Raw genomic sequence first — 20,712 nt, 5'->3', positions numbered from 1 at the left:
CAAAGAAGAGCTTTGAATGTCCCTTCAAGGAGCCTGGAGAACTATTCCTGAAGGTTACTTGAAGAAATTCAGTAGAAAAATTAAAAGTCAACATAATGAATTGTAACTCTATTTTTGCCTTATATTTCAATAAATTGCTGCACATATTTCCCATTTTCCTGCCAATTTATAAAGCAATGAGAAGTGGCTCAAGACCTTTGCACAGTACTGTACTTTTTATAGTCATTATTAAATGCCAGACGATATTTCACAGTGGCCGGCTGCTGAATTGGTGACAATAATTTTTGGTTATCTGTGGCATATTTTACTAAGTACTCATCCAGGATTCATTATCTGATGCTCAGTTAGTACTCTGTAAGCAGCTTACCATTAACCATAAAGCCAGAGTCACACTGCGTTTCCGCCTCAATTTTTACATACATTTTTCATGGATGTTCACTGTAAAAGATCTGCCATTTGGAAGACTTAATAACAAATCCTTCTATGTTTTGTTTATTTGTGTGGTTTTTTTGGGTTTTTTTTTTTTTTGTACAATGACATCTATTAGAGAAAAACGTGTCCGACATAAAAGGCAAAAACACACTTCATAGTCTTATTAAATCAATGTGTCACTGTAACGTCCCCAGTCCTCAAACCCGGCATCATGGACACACAGTACGACATCTGCTAGTTGTGTTTGGTTTGTTTGTGTGTGGAGCAGGGGTTTCACACAGAGGGCCCTATACACTTGCACAAACACTGCCTGGCACTGCTTTGTCCAACAGATCTGGGGCACCTTTTAAGGTGAAATCAGTTAAGGTGCTGGTGAGCTCTGCAAAGCCAGGCACAAACCGGCAGTAGTAACCCGCCAGCCCCAAGGATGCGATGGCATTTTTTGGTTTTTGTTTTTTCACCTGCGGGTGCATCTTCCTCCATCCTACCACACACGTCTTCGGTTTGGCTGTGAGCCTGCCTGAGGAACTTCATGACCGCAGCCACCCACTGCACACTCCACCCAGGTGTCACTATAGATGATGATGTCAGTAGCAGCATATGCAGCGCATGGAAGCAGGACCCGGTCCATGGGGACTCTGAACAAGCTGACCTAACTGTTCCAGGAGCTCATGGAGCTGGGGCTTGGGCTAAGCATCAAACTGTGACACCTCATTCACTTTGCAGTAGTCAACACAGAAACGTGTAGACCCGTCTTTCTTCTCTTCTGTTATTCCCATCTTTAACATTTCAGCCAATTCCTTCTGAATAATTTGTGTTTTATGTTCAGGTAATCTATAGGGTTGGAATGGAGCGTCATGCCTGGGTGCTCTATGAGCTTGGTACTGGCTGGGTCTGTGTGAGATGATTATTACAATGGAGAGAGGTGGGAATGGTGGAATTTGGCACCTCCAGCACCACCTCATCTCTTACCTTTACCAGGCTCACCAGAGAAGCAGTTTCAAAGTCTCTCCACACTTTGAGGAGGTTGAGGTGAAATATCTGTGTGGCTCCTCCACTGTCTGACTGTACCACTTCATATGACGTCCCCCATTTGCTGGGTGACCATGAAGGGCACTTTGCCAATTGGCTAGTAATTTTGAGCTAGAGGAAGGGAGTAATACAAGCATTTCATCTCGCTGTTAAATAGCCCCTCTGTTGTACAGGCGTTGCTGACATTCCTGGGCCTGGGGCAGATTTTCTCATGAAAACATGTGTAGCTTGGCTCTCAGGTTCAGAAAGTATTGAGTTTAATTCTTAGCTGGGCTTGGACCTTCCTCAAAATTTTATTTTATTAGGTCTAACACCCCACGCAAGACATGAATGACATGCCCTGGCCAGTCAGTATCTCTTTTGGGATGCTGACTCGGGAAATGACCTAAAACAGTGCATGGGCCACACGCTTTGCATTAATGGTGTGTAGCGGTACTGCTTCGAGATGTCGCATTGAATAATCCAACACAACTAATACAAAGTGATATCTACATGAACTCTGGTGAAATGGCCCAATGAGGTCCATGAGGTCCTCAAAAGGAACCTCCATTAACGGTAGTGGGTGCAAAGACTCTTTTGGAATGGCTGGCTGGTTGACCAGTTGACACACCGGGCAAGGTGCGCACCATTGACACACTCCAGGGTTTTATCGTATCCCCTGTGACCAGCCATCCCCATGTGACCAGCCATCGATTGTAATTAGCCACCTGAAAAATCATGACCTGGCGGCTTTGGGCATCAACAACTAGGTGTGTTCTTCCTGTGTGTGAGTTTTGCGGCTCACTCGATATATAATCTGATCCTAATCAATACAAAATGATTAGTGCAACTAACCAGTACAAAATGCAAAAATGTCAGAACCGCTGACATTGAGTGTGGGGTGTCGTCACGAGACTGCTCCAGTGGAAAATCTTCCATGGAGTGAATTACCACAACCTGAACCCTGTAGTTTCAAATATTGAAAGCAGAAAAGTGATATTTCAGTCTAACTAGTCACCCGTTGAATGCAAAACCTCAGATTTTCCGATTTTGAAAAAAAAATCGGTGGTTTTTGAGAATTATCTTTCAATTATTTCTTTTAATTCCCCTAAACTGAAGAACAACAGGTTTTACTTAAATGTGGTAAAACACTTGTTTTTCAACTATATTAAATTCGTCCTCTCTAAAGAAAGCCTGATGTATGAACGGATTCATATTTTTGCAGACACTCTTATTCTTATTCCACACTTATTCTCTATGCTTTCAGTGTGCACAAACATCCAGTCAGTCCAAACTCTTCCATTTTCTCCACTAATGTTTCTAGACTATGGCACACGTCTCTATAGAATTTAGTAATTATGTACCTGCATATGAAAAATAATGGAATGATTCTTCTGCATGGTTGAATTTATGGCATATGTGCACTGCTCCCACCCACCCGACTTTCTTCTTTTCCATCATCATCTCTGAGCCAAGCTTAACGCTCCTCTTCTTCATCTTATCTTGATTTAAAGGAGGATGTTGTCATGAGGTTTATGACCATGCTTATATGCAATCATGGGGAAGTTGGTTTAGGCTTTAGTTCAGAAGACCATGAATTCAAACTCTGCCCCACAATCCCAGTACATCATCCATTAGCGGATGATTTTTACCAGCACACCTCAGAGGAAGAAGGCCTAGCCGTTCATGACAGCTATTGGCAAATTTCATGCAAAGTCTCCTGTTTAAGTTACTTCAGTTTGTCTCCACCCATTCTGCTTTTTTCAATGCCATGCTTAACTTAACAATGACATGTCTGTTAGCCAGTGAAAGCAATTCTGTTCTGTATCCAATATACAGTGTGTTATTCCTCTTAAAATTGTCACGAAAATTTCTCTCAGAGAGCTTTTGGCCTGTAAAGAATTAACACTTATTTGCCTTTAAGAGCTTGATTCTTTGTATCTTATGCAGAATGGTGGACTGAAGAATTTTGACCTGAGCCAGGGCTTGAATTTCAGTGCAGGTCTGCACATACTTCCATAAGTTCCTTTAAATCAAGGACTTATAATGCAGTAAAAGCATGTGCACAACTACAGCAATCAACCCAGCATTTACAGCTGAGCAGAAGTGCTAACGAGAAGCAGCCGTGATAACCTGTGATACACGTTCTTGCCTTATCTCTGCAAGACTACAAACTCCTTTAATGTTTCAGAAGGCTTCACTTGCACGTGGACAATCTTTGAATCTAGAGCCATTCAATTCTAGATCATTAGCTAAAGATGTAGAAGCCTCTTAGGACAGACCAACAGATGCTGTGAGGACTTGTGCAAACAACAGTTTCAGTGAAGTTAATGTTAACAATATTAATGCTCAGGAATCTCAGGTAGCTGATTCCAATTTTATTAAAGTTAAACAACAATCCAACCATGAATTTCAGTGTAACTGCCTTATATATATCCATGTTTTAAACTTATGAAAGAAGCTGTTTGCCAGTGCAGATGTGACAGAGGACTGGGAAAGAACAAAGCATGACATGGAGACAAAAGAAAAGCCATCAAAACAAAAACAGAGCAATGTTGCACTTAGAGGAGAATGACAAAACACAATCGAAGATAAGAAAAGAAAACCTCAGACCTTCAAGTAGAATCACCTCCAGTGTCTAAGGTTCTTTTTGTTGGAAGCATTTAAGGGGGGATTCGCCCCACGTTTAAAACATGAATTTAAACCCTTCATCTCAGAGCTGTAACTGTTTTTTTTTTCTTCCTTTTTAAAAAAAAAAAAAAAAAAAAAATAGATAATGGAGATGAATTCTGTATATTAACACTGAATGTACTACAGCTTTCTGAGCCTGTATGATGCACATTTGGAAGACGTGGGTAGAGAATATATTCTAATACAGGGTTTTGTTTTTCTCGGGCTGTCAGTTGTTTGTTGTATTGACACAGATGACATGTGGGAAGATTTTACAGAAAAGCCTCTTTGAATTGAGATGACCTAGACATATGTGGGGGATTAAAATTACAAGAATAATGTCACACAAATACAGATATTTGTATTCAGCCTTGTTGGAAAACACAGTCTGTTCTGTTTCTGTTGTTTTACATAAGGCCAGAGGCACTAAAATGGTGGAGCTGTTATATCTATACCTGGAGCACAACATGTTTTATATCAATCTATAATTTGACATCTAAATGTTATCTAATATAAAGAGCTTTACACTTTATATATCTATATATCTGTGCATTCAAATGCAATCTAATGCACTAGCTCTGCCAAGTTTTTTTTAAAATGCATGGGTGTTCCTAAGAAACTGCTTGTTGTGACCTTTAGAATTCCCAAAATTGCTGTTTTTGGGTCTCGCCCTGGCTTATATGACCGCAGAATAGACCTTTGCTTGCAGATGAATGCAGCGGGGAGGGTAAAGGTTAATTAACAAAACACTTGAATGAAACAGTTAATTTATTCAAATCAATAGTACAGCAGAGCAGCAGACACACCGTGACCTTTTGAACACTCTCGAGCAAGTTTGTAGCCTGCAGCAACAAGAAGAGCATTAGCAGTGGACACCCTTCCACTTTCACCTTGTACCTCATGATATTGGATGCCATGTCTTTTAATTAGCTGCTTTGTGTAGAATCAGCAAAGGACCAGTTCATGACCTATTGAGTTTCCATGTGATACAGTTTGGAGGAAGATTGATTACATGATGTAATCCATTTTTTGAAATAAATATTAATGCACATTTAGGATTATTCTTTGCTACTACTACTACTGGAGATGGTTTACAGTGGGTCGAGGAGAGATGCCTTTATTGCAAAAAATAATTAAGTGATATAAACACTTTTTACCAATGTGCAGGGACACTTTGAGCCTCTATTGTGCAAGATTGCTGAATCCAGCCATCCGTTTTCTTCTGCTTATCCAATTCAGGGTCAAAGTCAAATTGGAGCCTGTCCGAGCTGTCATAAGGTGACATGCAGGGTACATGCTGGACAGAAAACCACTCACATTCACGCGTACTGCCAATTTAGAATCACCAACTTACCTAACATGTATGTGTTTGGGATGTGATGGATAAGATGCACACTTAAAAAACCCAGCCAGCCAGTGGCTCTCTGGTCTCAGTTCATTCATACAGTGAGGATTGGTTGCTGTTCCACACAGTTTAGGCTTTGGTGTTTCAGGTAGGAGGTGGCTGACACTGGTGATTGATTGTTGCCCATTAATAGTTGAATACTTTCACAGAGCCGGAGGGCAATCGTTCTAACTTTCGATTGCGCATACAATATGTTTCCATTATGATTTCCCAGTGGAATATGGAAGAAAATTTGTGCATAATGAAGGGCATAGAATACTGTTCTTGAATTTTTCTGCTACTCACAAACATCGGCCTTCTACACAGCAGATATAAACCTTATTATATTTATACATATCTTTGCTTTTTTCCCTGTAATACTAGCAAGATTGAAATGGACTGATTAAAGATCCATCTAAGGATGAGCACTGCACAATGTTCACAGCATTTCTGTAGCCCCAGTTTAGTCCTGCTGGCAGCATCAGTGACTGTCATTTCGTCAGTCCACCACTACTGACCAGGCATTTAAGCTCCCCCATAGAGTCGTACTAATGGCGTTAATGATGGCCTGACATTTCTTCTGGCATCACCTGCAGGGTGACGTTTGAGTTCTTTTGGTTAAACACGCCTGTCATAGCAACACTGGTTGCGGACAGATAATGGACCTCTTTTAAATCCATAATCCACATTAGGCAGATGGAGGGGTGTTGGGGTAAGTCAAAGGTTTGTCAGCTGGGAGATTACAGTTTGTGTCTCCTTTTGCACTTTGCTTCATTTGGTTTTCCCTCACTTACTTGCGTGTGACTTTGAGATGGCCGCAGCTGTGACAAAATGGCAATATTTGACACCCTTGGAATGAAAACAAACTGATATTACACCTGCTGTTGATTAGCATTTTAACAACTAGAGCTGGACCTTAATAGTCATCGTTTGGTATTTGGTTTTTAGTTTTTAGGAATCGTATATTTGCTTGAACTGGTTTTACGGTGGTGGTAAATTGAAATGATTGCTTTCTCTTTCGGCCATTGTCATCACATTGCAGTGAGCGGTGCGAGTCACGCCAACTGAAAATCCATCTCTGGTGTCACACATTGGCACTTTGCATCACTGCCTGGATGAAGCACAAATCATATGGAGGCTGCAAATCTCAATGAAAATCCACCGAGATGCTTCTCATTGAGATGCACATTCCTGCTTCTCCACCCACTCCCCACTCCCACAAACACACTTACACATGCATCCCAGGCAAGGATCGAAATAATTGGAGTCTAAACTTGTTGAAAATCTGTAAACCATAAGAACTGTAAATACTAGAACCCAGAAGAAGATAGTTTAAAGCCTCGTATTTAGTTGTTTTTATTGCGTTCTGGGGATTTCATATGGAAATTAGCTGCTTGGTAAATCTGGTGCAGCGTATGTCTTCTCCTGTGAGAGTAGTGCTTTAAGTTATTGATATCTACAAATAAATAAACTGGACACGATCACTATGCCATCCAAATTATTTGGTTTCCTGCTCAATTAGAAATGATTCCCAAAAGTGCGACGTTACAACCACGTTATGAAACAGTCAGAAGAGATGACTCATTGTTTTTATCGGTTGACCTAGATGCTTTCAAGTTGCTGTGTCTGTTGTGCCACTTTGCTGTTGCCTCGAATATCTGTTACTCATAAAATGGTAAAAAAATTGATGTTTAATCCTGTGAAATGTGTTGTTGTTTTTTTTTAATCATTGACAGGCTCATAATGTTGTACACAGATATGTTCTTTCTGTGTACACTGACAGATATTTTTAAAGTGTTATAGATATCATTAATTATTAGTTCATTTTTTCCCAATTCTCCTCTATGGGCATTTATTAATATCTTTGGCTCTTCAACATAAATGTCCCCATTTTCCCAGAAAGTGTCTCGGCTAGCCACTTCCCTTACCTAACTACAGCTGTTCATACAAGACACAAATGTGAAGCGATACTGGGCAGTGCAAAGAAAAACCCCTAGAAAAATAAAGTGCGAACAGAACAGCCCAAATCCGGAGACCCTCCCTGCTTTAAATGCTCTCTCATGCAGAAACCAAAGTTGTGCTGGCCAGCATAAACACATCGCCACCCAAGGCCCTGACCAAGCTGAATCTCTAACTGGATACTGGATTTAAAAAAGAAAAAAGAAAAGAGAGAATGAACAAGAAATGTGCTCTTTTCTTCTCCGAGTGACCTTTGTAAATTGGCTGGAAACTAAAACAGTCTTCTCTTTAAAAGGCATTATTTGCCAGATGCAATGCTTGATCTCCACAGCTATATTTTCTGTTGCAGTTGCTGCAGTTCACATACATAGAAGCTTCCAAAATGTTATGTATTCTCATTGCATTTCAATGCATATTTGAATGTATCTGAGTTTTAATGCATCTATTAATTGCTGGGAACTAAAACTCAGTACTTATACTTTCCTGTTAGTGCTTGACCATAACTACAAGTAGTTCACCATATCAACAGTTTGGTTCACACCGAGCAACCACGAGGATTAGAAAAAGGAGGGAAAAACCTTTGAGCAACAGTTACTTACTATTACTTACTGACAGATTACTTTCTCTAGCTGTTTGTTTTGGGTTTCACACACGAATCATGAGACTGACACCAAAGGACACTTAGATCAGAGATCCCAGCATCAAACCCTCCATAATAAATGGTAAACTCTAACCTATGTATATCAGAAATGCAAAAATGGCATCACTGGGATATATTTCCAGGTCACTCTAAACAATAGCTGTGTTGGCCCACCAGCATAGTAACAGGAGGAAGGGACATAACATATGATATGCACAAAATTAGCATATCATTATATATAGTTAGTTTTTTAAGCTATTTCTTAATAGTTGGGTTGCGGTCACGTGGTTCTGATGACGTGCGGAGGCAGCGCGATTTTTGAGTGGAGGGCGGAAGTAAACATGGAGGACACTGTGGAGAGTCAGGAGAGCAGCTATTGTGCAACTTTAGACCCCGTTTCTCGGGAGAGATATAAACAGATAGTTAAAAAATATATCGGACGTGATCCGTATTCTTTGAAAATGTCCGAATACACCACAGAAGTAAAGGATTTGCCTACTATCGAGGCTGTGGATATCACCAACTACTTGGTCCTCCAGACTTCTTACTACACTAGGCAGCAAATGAAAGCTTTCAAGAGTCTGGAGGCGTACAATTTTTTTGTCAGCGGGTGGGTCCACAACCTTGGAACAAAACGTCTCCGTGATGGATACAGTTTGGTGTTTGCAAGGGTGAGTGTTTGTTCTTATATTGCTTTATCTTAAACACGCTAACAGTTAGCGGTAGCGGCTTTAACGTCAACAAACATGCCACATCCTTAGGACTTCGTTAGAGTGACAGTTGTTTGTTTCAAGGTAAACCATTCTCAGAGGTCTAACGAGACACCTCTGAAGACTTGGGTAATTGCAAAGGAGGATTTTGGATTTGCAAAGGAGGTTGTGGATTCTCAGCTGCAAGCTGCAGTTCGGGGTTCTCCACTGTCACTAGGCTCAAATCCGGGCTCTCAGCCGTCTGTTGCATATCCAAAATCGCCACTGCACATCGATGCTGTTCTGCCTTAAGCTTCATTCTTTTCTCTCGTTTGAGAACTGATTCCGATCTGGGTTTTCGTTCGTAGCCGAGATTGACCGTCGGAGCCCAGTCCTCCGACTCTTCGTCATCCAAAGCACTTGGGCAGCCTATAGTCCCAATCAAGTCAATATTAGACTACTAACTTAAAAGCACTAAGTAAACGAGAATTTAACGACAACCTAATGCTAATAAGTTCGTTTGCAAACATAACATTACCTCTGACGAAGTGGTCGCTGCAGACACGGGCATTGGCAGACTCTGCTCCTCCCGACTGTAAACGTAAATTTAAAATCCATTTTTTCCTACGTTTTTCGGTTAGAATTTTCCATTTTTCTCCTCTTCGTTGGGCTATTTTTGGTACCCTAAAATACCGTTTATCAGTTTCTCGGGTCGACCTACTGGAGCATCCGTAAACACAACAGGACATAGGCATTTTGCTTACTGTCTGTCTGTGATTTTGCGCTTATCTTTTTCACTTCCGACCGCCAGTCAAATTTCGCGCTTTACGTCGACGTCACGTCTACGTCAAATGAAACCTAGCTATTGCCACTTCTCGACCTCTGGTGTAAAGCATGCTTATTTAAATGATGTTTAGCAGCACACTGGTTTGCTGACAAACCCTTAACGGTGCCTCCTCATCTTCTCTGCCATTGCTGTCAGATAATCATAGTCATTCTGATGTTTCTGACACATTTTCCTCCTCCTAACTTGGCTGTTAAGTCCTGTTATGAAGTCTAGAGGTGAAGGTTTTGATAGTGGATGTGATGATCAGGTGGATCTGACTGTCGGTCACAAATTATTGGCCAATGAGCATATTCTGGATTATCATATTTTGGCTTTGTTATCTAGTACCGTGTACTTAGAATCACCATGATTTACAGAATGTTGACCTGGTGTTTCATTTAATATGAGTGAAAATGCTGACTGAGCCAAAAAACTGAGAAAAGTGTTAAAGTCAGGGTCAAGTTTAATTTTCCTACAGACTTTTATAGGACTGAAAGTCTTTTTGCAACCACAGGTATCACCCCCTGGTGGTCATTACGAACACTGTAGATTTAAGACTAAAAGCTACATGCATCTATCTGTGCCTTAAATCGTACACCGAGTTCCTGTACTTAACCTCTACGTGTTCTGACGCCTCTGTTAGTAACAGTGAGAGCTCATCTGTGTGGACAGTGTCTCTGTGAATGGTGCTGGAGTGTTGTGACATGAGATAGCAGAAATGTTGTTGTGATAGGTCTTGGCTTCAGAACTGTACCCCCACCTCATGAAAAACATGAAGCGCATTAAACTGAAATGAGGAGGACAGCGTGAGTGGTAGCGCCGCACCGACTTCTGCGAGATTTGATTATGATTTATATTTTGATCTCCTCCTTGTGTCTAAAAAACAGAGCAGGAGCAACCTCATCTGCCTGTTTGGATCAGCCTCCTCTGATACACTTTTAATAAAAGTGGTCAGTTGCTTGTCCTCAAGTATTTGGACTTCAATGAGATGCTCAAAAGTTTTTGAAGGAGAGATTCAGATCGACAGTTTCCTGAATAGCCTGCTGGGACACGACATTTGCATAACGCTTTAGATGTTGACATAGAAAAATCTCAATAAGAAGACAAAGTAGGCTGCCGATTCAGCTGTTTGTCAGCTCCAATTTTGTTTTTGCATCGCCCCTGCCCACTTTGAGGTCACTCCCGGGCAGTTCATCTCTATGTGATGAAAACTGAATGTCAGATTTTAAAGCAGTGTAACACTTGGAGCTGCCGGTACTCACACTTTGAGCCGTAAATGTTTTCAGAGTGCAGAGAAAAAGGAAAAGGTATTATTAAGTTGACATCATCTCACAGGGAGGCTTTTTGTGCTCCAAGTTAGAGAAGTGTTGTTACTTCTACTTCATAATGTTTTGGCCGTACTGCTGAGTTGATTGATGCCAAGATGTTGACCTAAGGCTGTTGCCAGGGTGCATAGTGTGATGATGAATCACACACTGCAGCAAAAGGGTCAGCCTGCAACCTCTGGCGAGATGGCTTTTATGGCTCATCTGTGGTATGCCCCTGTGCATCACAGCAAAATAGTCCCTGTCCAAAGGGGTCTCTTGTTTTGCACATGTGAAACTCCTTTTGGACAAACTGTGGGCGGAGGAAGTTGGGTTTGAATGTCAAGTATCTTGTGTCTAGGCAAACGCTTCTTGTTGAGCTTGCAAGCCCCATCATCTCTGCTTACTGTAGTCCTTAGCGCACCACCATCTGGCCCACAGCTGAAAACTATTAAGATCCTCTGAAACTTCCTCTTCACTATTCCACCCCAGTTTGGAGGCAAGTAAGTAGCTTTTTATCACGGCTCTGTTGTTGTTTGCATGTTTCTCTCCATACAGCAGGTCTTTTCCCCCTCTCTCCTCTCCTTTTAAAGAGTAGAAGGGAAGAGGTGCCTTTCTTTTATAAAATATGTCAGGATTTTGCATTTGATACACGTCAGATGAAAGTGCTGGGCTGTGAGAGAGCAGGACTGCCTTCCAGATTAGACACCAAAAACACCACGGTTGATTCAGTGGAGGAATCCTGGCACCAAATTCATAAACAGATTGTATTTGCGATGGCTTGCACTTAGGCAGCGAGACTTCAGAGCCGAGGCGAGAGCAAAGTGAGGAAAACAAAGGATCTTTGTTGATTTTTCTTTGCTGGGGCATCGTGTTGGGACCACAGTGCACACTCTGCTCTTATCCCACGTTGAAAGCGCGCTGCCTTTTGAGTGCATATGGTTTGGATTAGTGAGTGGCTGAGGGGGATTTTTAAATGGGACATTAACTTTGCTTTCTTGCTTTCATTTGAAGCATTTTGGGGTTTGTTAAACTTTTGCGTTTTTCCGTGCATTGACTGGGCTTGAAAGAGGAAGACCGCACAGGGTCAGAGTAGGTTGCACTCAGCTCCAGTAAGTTTCTTTCCCAAGCTAAATTCCAAATGTATGAGTCACTGAAGGTGAGTTGTCTGAATCTGGACATGATTTTTGGAAGGACGAGAATCTAAGTAAGTAGTTGCTGCTTCACTTTTTCCACTAGCCTTGCTCGTAATTCACAAACAAAATTCAGCCTACATAGAATGTACTGTGTAATTAAGTCTTAGCCTGTGTGTGTGTGCGTGCGCTCGCGTGCGTGTGTGTTACAGTACAATGTAAAGGCTCTCTGGGCTTTTATTGCCATTTAATTATTGACATATGTGCTCATTTGCTTTTCTTGTTAGTCTTAATACTATTAATTCTTTCTTAATTGACCATTGAAGTGAGTATAGAGTGGACTGTTGTTGAGGAATTCAGAAGAACACGGTGCTTCCTCTGCAGCTGGTAAACATTTAAGAAGACTGACGACATTTGCAGCTCAGTGTTAAGTCTGTGTAGGTGTGTGTGTGTGTGTGTGTGTGAGAGAGAGATCCGGGTTCTGCCGTTCTCCCGAGAGGGTGCTGTTGAATCAGCAAACAGGAAGCTATTAAAACAGGCGCGACACTTCAGCTGTCAATCTAAATGAGTGATATCACAGTCAAGTGTCAGGCGAACCATTGCACTACGTCCAAGTATGTCACAAACAAACAAAAAGGTTGCCAGGCCTTTTCCACTGTGGATGCCAAAATGAGGCAATCTTTGTTTTAAGACGTTAAAGCTCTTAGCTGTGACTTTTAGGGAGGTCGTGTAAACCACTCTGCACGATTATGGATTCAGGCCAGTTCCGTCCTTTTTTTTTTTTGTCTTTTTAATGGTTCACTTTTGGATCCATGTATCCAGTCTTTCCAATCATTTGTTCTTGGGCTTCAGTATCCCTTATTGTGCTTTTAAGGAAAAGCAAAGGGTAGAACACAGCTTCCAGTGGGAGCATGTTTTTTGTAATTTTCAAGTCTATTTTATCTTTAATTTTCAGGTGTACTACACCTCCAGAGTCCTGCTTTAGGTTAAAAAGGCTTTTTATGCTCTCGATGGCTCACACCCCCTCATACTTTCTGCTGCTCTCTCCCCAATTTTGAATGGAAACAAACTAAAACTAAAACAACCCATACTGACGCTATCAAAATACCAGAAACCATTAAAAGGAAGATGAGTCTTTTAAGACAGTTTTATTCTGCAGCAAACACATATCTGTTGCTTCGACGAGAAAGGTAAGAATGCACTTAAATCTAAATATACAGTCCCAGGTAGCAGAGCAGCGACTGCCAAGGTCTTAATTTGGCAAACCAAATACTGCAAAGAAGTTTGATGCAGAGATCTGGAGAGTTTGCTTTCCCTGTCGCCTTTGGCTAAATGCACATAATAGTAGTGTCCTTGCGGTTCACCTGCCTATGTGATGCTTGCAACGGCATCATGTGTGGCTTAAGCAAGAACACGTCGGTCTCTTTCAGCAGTCGATTTTCTCTTCTAGCTGACTGAGGAATGTCAGAGTCTCCACCCTGAAGCTTGTTCCATTTAAAATTTCTACAACCTTTTCCAGGGCCTCTGTCAGAGGAAAAAAAAAAGCTCCCCTTACAGCGAGAGCCCACTACATTGTGTGTGTTTTCCCCTCAGTGATGTGCCTCACATCATTATGTTCCTCATTATGTGCACTTTAGAGTGTTTCATTTTTCAGTCTGTTAAATGCGAGTTCAGAAATGCGTTGGTTTCTGTCAGTGATGAGTCTTCTTTTCAAAACGATGTTGTGTTTGTTTGTCAGAATCTCTCCGCTCGGTAATAAAGATATGAGACTCAGACACAGCCTCAGTCAGAGCTAATGATCCGTTACCCTCCCACGTCGCGGTGATCGATTCATTTTGTAACGCTTAACTTTTAATCTTATTTCTCAGCCCTATGGAGTATTGGCTGATAATTGTATTCATATTATAACCCATTTTATAAATGTCGTCATTTGTTCACAATTGCCGATGAACATAAACATCGTCAGAGTTTGTTGCAGTGGGAGCTGATGAAGGGAGGTAATGGCAGAGAGGCCAAAGTAACAACCGCCTAAACTGAGGTCTTATTTGGTTACATTTTACCAAGCTAACCAAACTGCTGAATGAAGTCACTGAAGTGGAATTTTCTACAAATGATCACATAAACATTGTGACAAAGTCCCAACTGTTCTGAGGCCAAAGTATATGTTTTATAGCTGCGGGTGTCAGTCCCGTGAATCGATATGTGCCTCCATATTAGAGCCTGGCTGCTTTGTGCCAAATCACGGTGCTGCTATTGTCTGTCTCTGGGTTTAGCTCCGCTCACATCCTGTGTTTTGAATTGGGTCTAATAAGCAGTGTTTGTGTTTCAGTCTCCTCTGACTGTCTGGGTTCTTTTGGATGATCCTTTTTGAGCTACTAAGTTGCCAAGTTTTGCAATAAATTAATCATACAAAAACAATTCATAAGTCATTTTTCAGAAGAAAATGGTAAACACTGCCTCACAGCTCTAACACACAACTTGCAGCTCACATTCACAGCTGTGAAAATGAGAGCACGCTCTTTCATTTGTAGCAGTTCATGTATCATAACATAATTTTCTTTAAAAAACCCATCTGGTTCTTATTGCGTTCTAAAAATATTTAAAAATATTTCTGTTTAAGAAGTTAATCATTTATTCGTTGAGCTCTGAGGAAATTCCCTCGAATCTTTCAAGTCACATGACGTTTTACAAGAATGGGCTGTTTGGACAGCGGGGTGTTTTCTGTATATCCATCAGTTGATGAATGACATAACTGAGATTTAATACGCTTAATAGACATTTTTATGTGTCACAGCTAACAAGAAAAAATGATTAATTTCATTGGCTATTCTAGGATGTTCCTTGTAGAGAGCAAACACCAAATCCTTTTTGTAAAAAATGTGTCAATTTGGATCAGGTTGAAATTTAGCAGCTTGTACAAGATTTGTTGTTTCATCAACCCCAAACTTTTAATAGCTCAGTATTTGCATTGTAAATGTAAGAGAGGGGAAAGTTGTGTTCATTTCCTTTATAGCCCATATAATGTGTTTGTAGAGGCAAAGATTGAAAGAGCTGTTGTGTGCCAGTCCTTGCACATTTCCCAACAGCAAATGTGTAAAGAATTATGATTGTGCGGGTCGCTGACAGCTACCTGGTTCTGGACAGTTTGTCCTTGCAGTCCTCTCCAAAGCTGGGCTCTCATGGGGAACTGATGCAAAAGCTCAGAAGCCGTCAAAGCAGTGTCACATTTGGAGACATTGTGGAGGTGGATGCTTTGCATTCCCAAAAGAAATCACTACTTTTGTTTCTGCGAGGTAGCAATGTCAATGTGCTGTACAATTTGTCTGTTTGGATGCGTTCCCGCATGCATTACTGCAGCTACAGTAGGTTTAAAGAAAGAAGGATGAAATCTGACTTTTATACATGTTTCACATCATCTCTTACTTTATCCATTATCAGTATTGCTCAAATCCTTTTGGTTCTTTGTCTTTCTGTAATGTAATAAAAACCTGGAGATGATTAGTAACAGCTAAACAAACAAACGTGTGTATGTGTGCATTTGCTTAGCTGAAAAATTTGCCCTAGTTCTGCTGAAAAGATTTGAACATTAATGCCAGCGCCTGTAAGAGGATCATGGTAAACAATGCAGCGTTTTACCGTGCAGCTTTGTTGCTTCCCTTTGGTACAAATTGCCATTCTTAGACACCTTGTACCGTTAAACAGCAAGAACAGTGAGTTCTGTTAAAGACTCCACAGATGAGATGAGAATGACGTGGCTCCATGGTAAACAAATGTAACGCAGAGACACTGAGAGTTAAATTTTTACACTTTCTGACAGCAAATGGTTGCCTCACTCTAAGAGGGTGGGATTATTCTCTCCTTTTCTTTTTTCAAAGAAAACTTTAGACTGTTTTTTTTTTTTCGACTTTCTGTCTTTTGCTGAATGCTTGTGGTGGAAACCATTTTTAACTCGCGTCTCCCTGCTGCTTTTCCAGGTGGAATATTGGCAGATATTCAGGAGGGACCACAGAGACGCACAGTTTCCACTATGAACCGCGCCTTCAACAGGAAAAAAGGTGAGCACACATATCCGCCGCTTGTGTAGCTCATAAACCTGAGCTATGTCTGACATTGAGGATGTTTAACAACAAACAATGTGTACCATCAACTGTGTCAGTGGGCAGGGTATACCTCAAAGCACTGTGCCAGTGGTGTTACACAGTCTTTCCTACCTTTCAGGGCATCTTTGGATTCAGTTCATTTCAGTACACAACCATAATCAACTCTCAGAGACTTTAAACACCCTCAGCATAAATAATGCATCATAATGAAACACACGCCCACACTGGTTTTTGTTTCAGAGAGATCTGGGAATCCTTCCTGGTGGTGCATTCAAATGCTGAAGTGAGGTGTTTCCATTCTGTTGTTACATGGCGGTGACACTAGAGAACCCAACAGGAAATACAAATCCTTTGTGAATGTTATAGAAACTTTGAGAGTTAGTTGCATTGAGTGGGACAGGAAAAGTATTATGTTAAGCTCAGATTGGAGGACATTGAAAGCATCTGCTACTGTCTGAGGATGCCACAAACAGTGACCAAAATGTGGAACAGGAGAGTGGATAAACAATATCCCGATCAGGACTTCCTATTATCCCAGCTACATCCAGTAGCCACCTAAATTTGGCTGATGCTTCTTAGTTAGCAGATCAGTCAGTAGGTTCTCACGCTGGTTTGAAGCAGACTGTGGGTGGGGTAGTGAAGCAAGCTGTGAGGCTGGAAAAATGGCAACACGAGGGATCTCTGAAGCTCTATCATTGGACCACTGAGAAAGCTGGAAAAGACAGACAGACAGCAGCTGTTGTTGTTGAAGCTTTAGAAAAATGTGTATGCTACTCTGAGGAGGATGCTATGTTGCAGAATATATAGTGCATCCCACCTACTTACAGTGGCAGCAAAAGGTGGTTCTACAAAGTACTGACTCAGGGGGCTGAATAATTATGCACACCCCACTTTGCAGTTATTTATTTGTAAAAAATGTTTGGAACCATGTATGATTTTTGTTCCACTTCTCACGTGTACACCACTTTGTGTTGGTCTTTCACGTGGAATTCCAATAAAATTGGTTCATGTTTGTAGCTGTAATGTGACAAAATGTGGAAAAGGTCAAGGGGGCCGAATACTTTTGCAAGCCACTGTATGTCTTTGATATCAGCCCTGCAAACTTAAACGACAAGAGATCCAAGTCCCAGTTACGAAGAGTTAGGAATGTAGATCTATGACGCGGTGATGTCACTTGGGTATTTCTTTATTTCAAGAAAGCTACAGTATCACTGAAGGGAAAGCTTGGTTTAAACATGCTCAACCACTGGTATGTTCTTTCTTTAAAAGATATTTTTAAAACATATTTTGGCTCTTTGTCTCAGAAACAATGAGAAGAAATTCTTCAGATGCCATGGCAGGAGATAAGAAAGACCAAGCAGCTTTATCTGGACGAAGCCCTCACTGTTATGGTTTTGTTTATCAAGCTTTGGAAGCTTTTGGAATCATTCAGTGAATCATGTGCAGAAATCTTTTTCGGTGAGGCTCAACTGTAGGGCTGCCATGGTAAATTTTTCCTGCGTGCAGTTCATCAGTTTGGCAGCACTATAAAGTCTTCACGCTTGAAAAGCTCCCCGCGAAAAATAAATAAAATAAACAAACTGACTGATGTTAATGTTTATTATTTTCTCTGATGAAATGATTTCATGTTTAAGATGAAAATGATGAACCGTGCAGCTTCAAAACGCTGTTCGACAAATGTTGGCTGCGATAGAGCAACAAAAACATCAAATTATTCATTAGCACAAAGCCACAGAGGACAACAAAACAGCAGAATTAGGCAGTCACGACAGCACGTATAGTTCCTGTCTCTGCAGCGTTAGACAGTTATGAGGGTTGTGCAACACTCCCGAGTCTCGAAGTGACCCTTCCCAAATGCAGAGGAGGAGATATTTGGGACTGCCGTTTGCCAAACAGCTTGATGTGTTTACCACCATCTGTCCCGCTCCCTCTGGTGTGAATCATCAGACCTGGAGAAGCCTTGGACAGCGTTGAGGAAAAGTGTCCGGGGCCCAGGTGGTGTGCCGGGCTTTAATGATATTTGGTTTTAATTCACTTCCCCCCCCCCCCCCCCCCCTTCACTACGCTGACTGTTTGCGAAGGTTTTTGCAAGGGCCTCTGCTCACATAAAATTTCCATTTATAATTGCATGGAGCGGAAATGCTGCTACATTTTTATTTAATTCCTGTGGTTTTCAGCATAAACATGCACGTGTGCAGGAATGATGAAAAAAATGAATTAAAGTCATCCGAAGGCACGGTGTGAAGGACTCAAAGCAGACAGGTGAGGGCTCCTGCTAAAAGGAAAATCAGTCACAGAGAAGGCAAACATGCTCACGGGCAGATGGTCAAACTGACCACTTGTTTTTAACTTCTTACAGCTCTAAATGGTTCATCCTTTTACGTGTCTGCCGTAACAGCGTGCTAAAGCTTTTTCACTAAACAGAAGGACAGCAGCTTTCTGACCTCCACCATGCACTATTACATCAGAGTAGCAACAGATGCCTGACCCTTAGGCTTCTCTGCAGATTGAATTTCTGCAACACTTGTTACTGTCAGACTTTAGCAGATGGTGCCAAGAGGTTCAAGAATTCACAGTATATGATAAAAGCTTTCCCCTCCCGAAAAGATAAGATGCAAAGAGCATGAACCAAAATATTGAAAAAAAGTATCTACATCCAGTCATGTGTGCGCACGGTATATTTCACCGCTTGCATTCATGCTTCATGGACCTTGATGCTGCAGCCTTCCTTTTGCAAGCCAGACCGAATGTTGATAAACAGCTTTAATGTCACATCCGGCTTTATCCTTAAAATATCCTTAGACAAAAATGTGAATGAAGGCGTGGAATGAATGTTTGAATTAACCGGTACCTTTTAAGTGATCGAAATAAAAATCCTATAATGAGAATAAGAGGAAGATGTGAGGTTTGTGACTCCTTTGGGAACATGACTTCCTCTGTCTCCTAATAATCTGAGCACAGCTGTGCTTAACACATTTCCATCAATCCTAAATATCAGCGGATGTGCAATATTTCATCTGCAGCCCGGCAGCCTCCTGCATGAGCTGAACAAAAGTTCGCCAGTGATTTCACGTTGGAATGAATTATTCAGTCTTTGCTGAGGTCTTAATGTGACTGAAAGAGGATAATTGCCTCTTGTTGTTGATGACATCGCTCCGTTCAATTATCATCTTTGGATTTTTGTGTCGCCATTTGAATTTATACACAAGAAAGGTTTACATCGTGTTAGCTGTTTTTTCTGTCACTTTTTAATTTGTAGTAGTTGACATCAATAGTCAACACATTATCCAACAGCTTTCTTCTGTTTCTGCACCTGTCCTGTCTGCCTCTGGCTCTTTTGGCTGGCAGCTGGCACCAAAAACTGGTCCACCACACTGATTTATCTTTGTTGTCTCTGTGTAGGCCTGCGTTTTGTGGGCGCAAACACGTCTAGCAGGTATTACCTGCAGGGATCTTGATCATTTTTATCTCCTGTGCTGATTGGTCCATGGTCCTGGACGTGACTTGCACTGAAGAGTTGAACTCTATGAGAAGCACTTAAAAATATTGCTCTTTTAGCTTGTTAGGAACCATGGGTGGCCACCAGGGTGGCTGTGGCTACAATGTAGCTTGCCATCACCAGTGTGTGAATGGGTGGATGACTGGATATGTAAAGCGCTTTGGGGTGCTTAGGGACTAGTAAAGCGCTATATAAATACAGGCCATTTTACCATTTTTTTTTTACCATCATTGTATCCTACTGAGTTTTTTAAGCGATGGCATGACGTTGAAAATGATGACTGTGTAACTCTTCAATGCTGATTACTTCGAATGCAATCCTGTCTGTAGGCAGCGTTTGCTGTCGGGCATAGGGTTATTTTGGGCAGGCCAGGAAGTCAAACTCGGCCGCCATCCCAGCAGATCAGCTGATCTTAGTGTTACAGATCTCTGGGCTGGGCTTTCTAAGCTGCATTAGCTCGTTCAGTGTTGCCGTTTCTTGGCACGCTGCTTTGCAGCCCACCTCCACCTCATCTCCACCTTTCATGCTGTGTTCATGGGGAAAACCTTCATGGGTAATCCATGCCATTGCTGTCTGACGCTGCTCTATTTTGGCTGAGACTTGCTGATGTGGCTTTCCAACATTCCAGTTGCCTGTTAGAGGAAAAAGAGTTATTTGATTCCTCAACAAAGCCATACTGCTCTGGTATTTCCATTCCCAGTAATTTATAAAAATATATGATCACCTTGTGATTTCGATGGTCCTGAGTGAAATTCAGATTTTGTTGCACAGACACGTTGATTTCACCTTATGGTCATTTTGATGGATGTGTTTTATGGTGCCATTTAGTTGTTTTGGAACCTGTTGAGCAAAAAAGAAGTAAATAACAAAACAAGCATTAAGAAGTATTTAACTGTAACACTGGGTGGTTAAAGTACCAAACAAAGTACTCCACTCTTACTTACCAAGCTGCACTTACGTTACCTCACGTAGTGCAGCAACAATTCTGATTTGCCAGTATTAAATTCTCATAAATTGTTATCAGGGCAGCGCAGTATGGCCAAAAATATTCATCACTATATATAT

The 20,712-nt window shown here is 41.3% G+C and overlaps 1 protein-coding gene across 9 annotated transcripts in view; it reads left to right on the top strand.

Annotated features, from left to right (window-relative positions):
* The window catches only part of gulp1a (GULP PTB domain containing engulfment adaptor 1a), a 94,195-nt gene that overhangs the window by 44,346 nt on the left and 29,137 nt on the right, over positions 1 to 20,712 (top strand). For 7 of the 9 annotated variants that reach the window (XM_005736867.1, XM_005736868.1, XM_005736865.1 and 4 more), the window contains one exon: positions 16,023 to 16,103. In XM_005736867.1, coding sequence (XP_005736924.1) covers positions 16,023 to 16,103 — 81 coding nt within the window. Of the gene's footprint in view, positions 1 to 11,277; positions 11,419 to 11,846; positions 12,123 to 16,022; positions 16,104 to 20,712 lie in introns of those variants that run through there. The other 2 variants (XM_013911775.1, XM_013911776.1) reach the window with 2 other exon arrangements.

The sequence above is a fragment of the Pundamilia nyererei genome, unplaced genomic scaffold (genome assembly GCF_000239375.1).
Source record: "Pundamilia nyererei isolate P.nyererei 1_Seehausen unplaced genomic scaffold, PunNye1.0 scaffold00071, whole genome shotgun sequence".
NCBI lineage: Eukaryota > Metazoa > Chordata > Actinopteri > Cichliformes > Cichlidae > Pundamilia > Pundamilia nyererei.
This window is presented reverse-complemented; position numbering and strand designations above follow the sequence as displayed.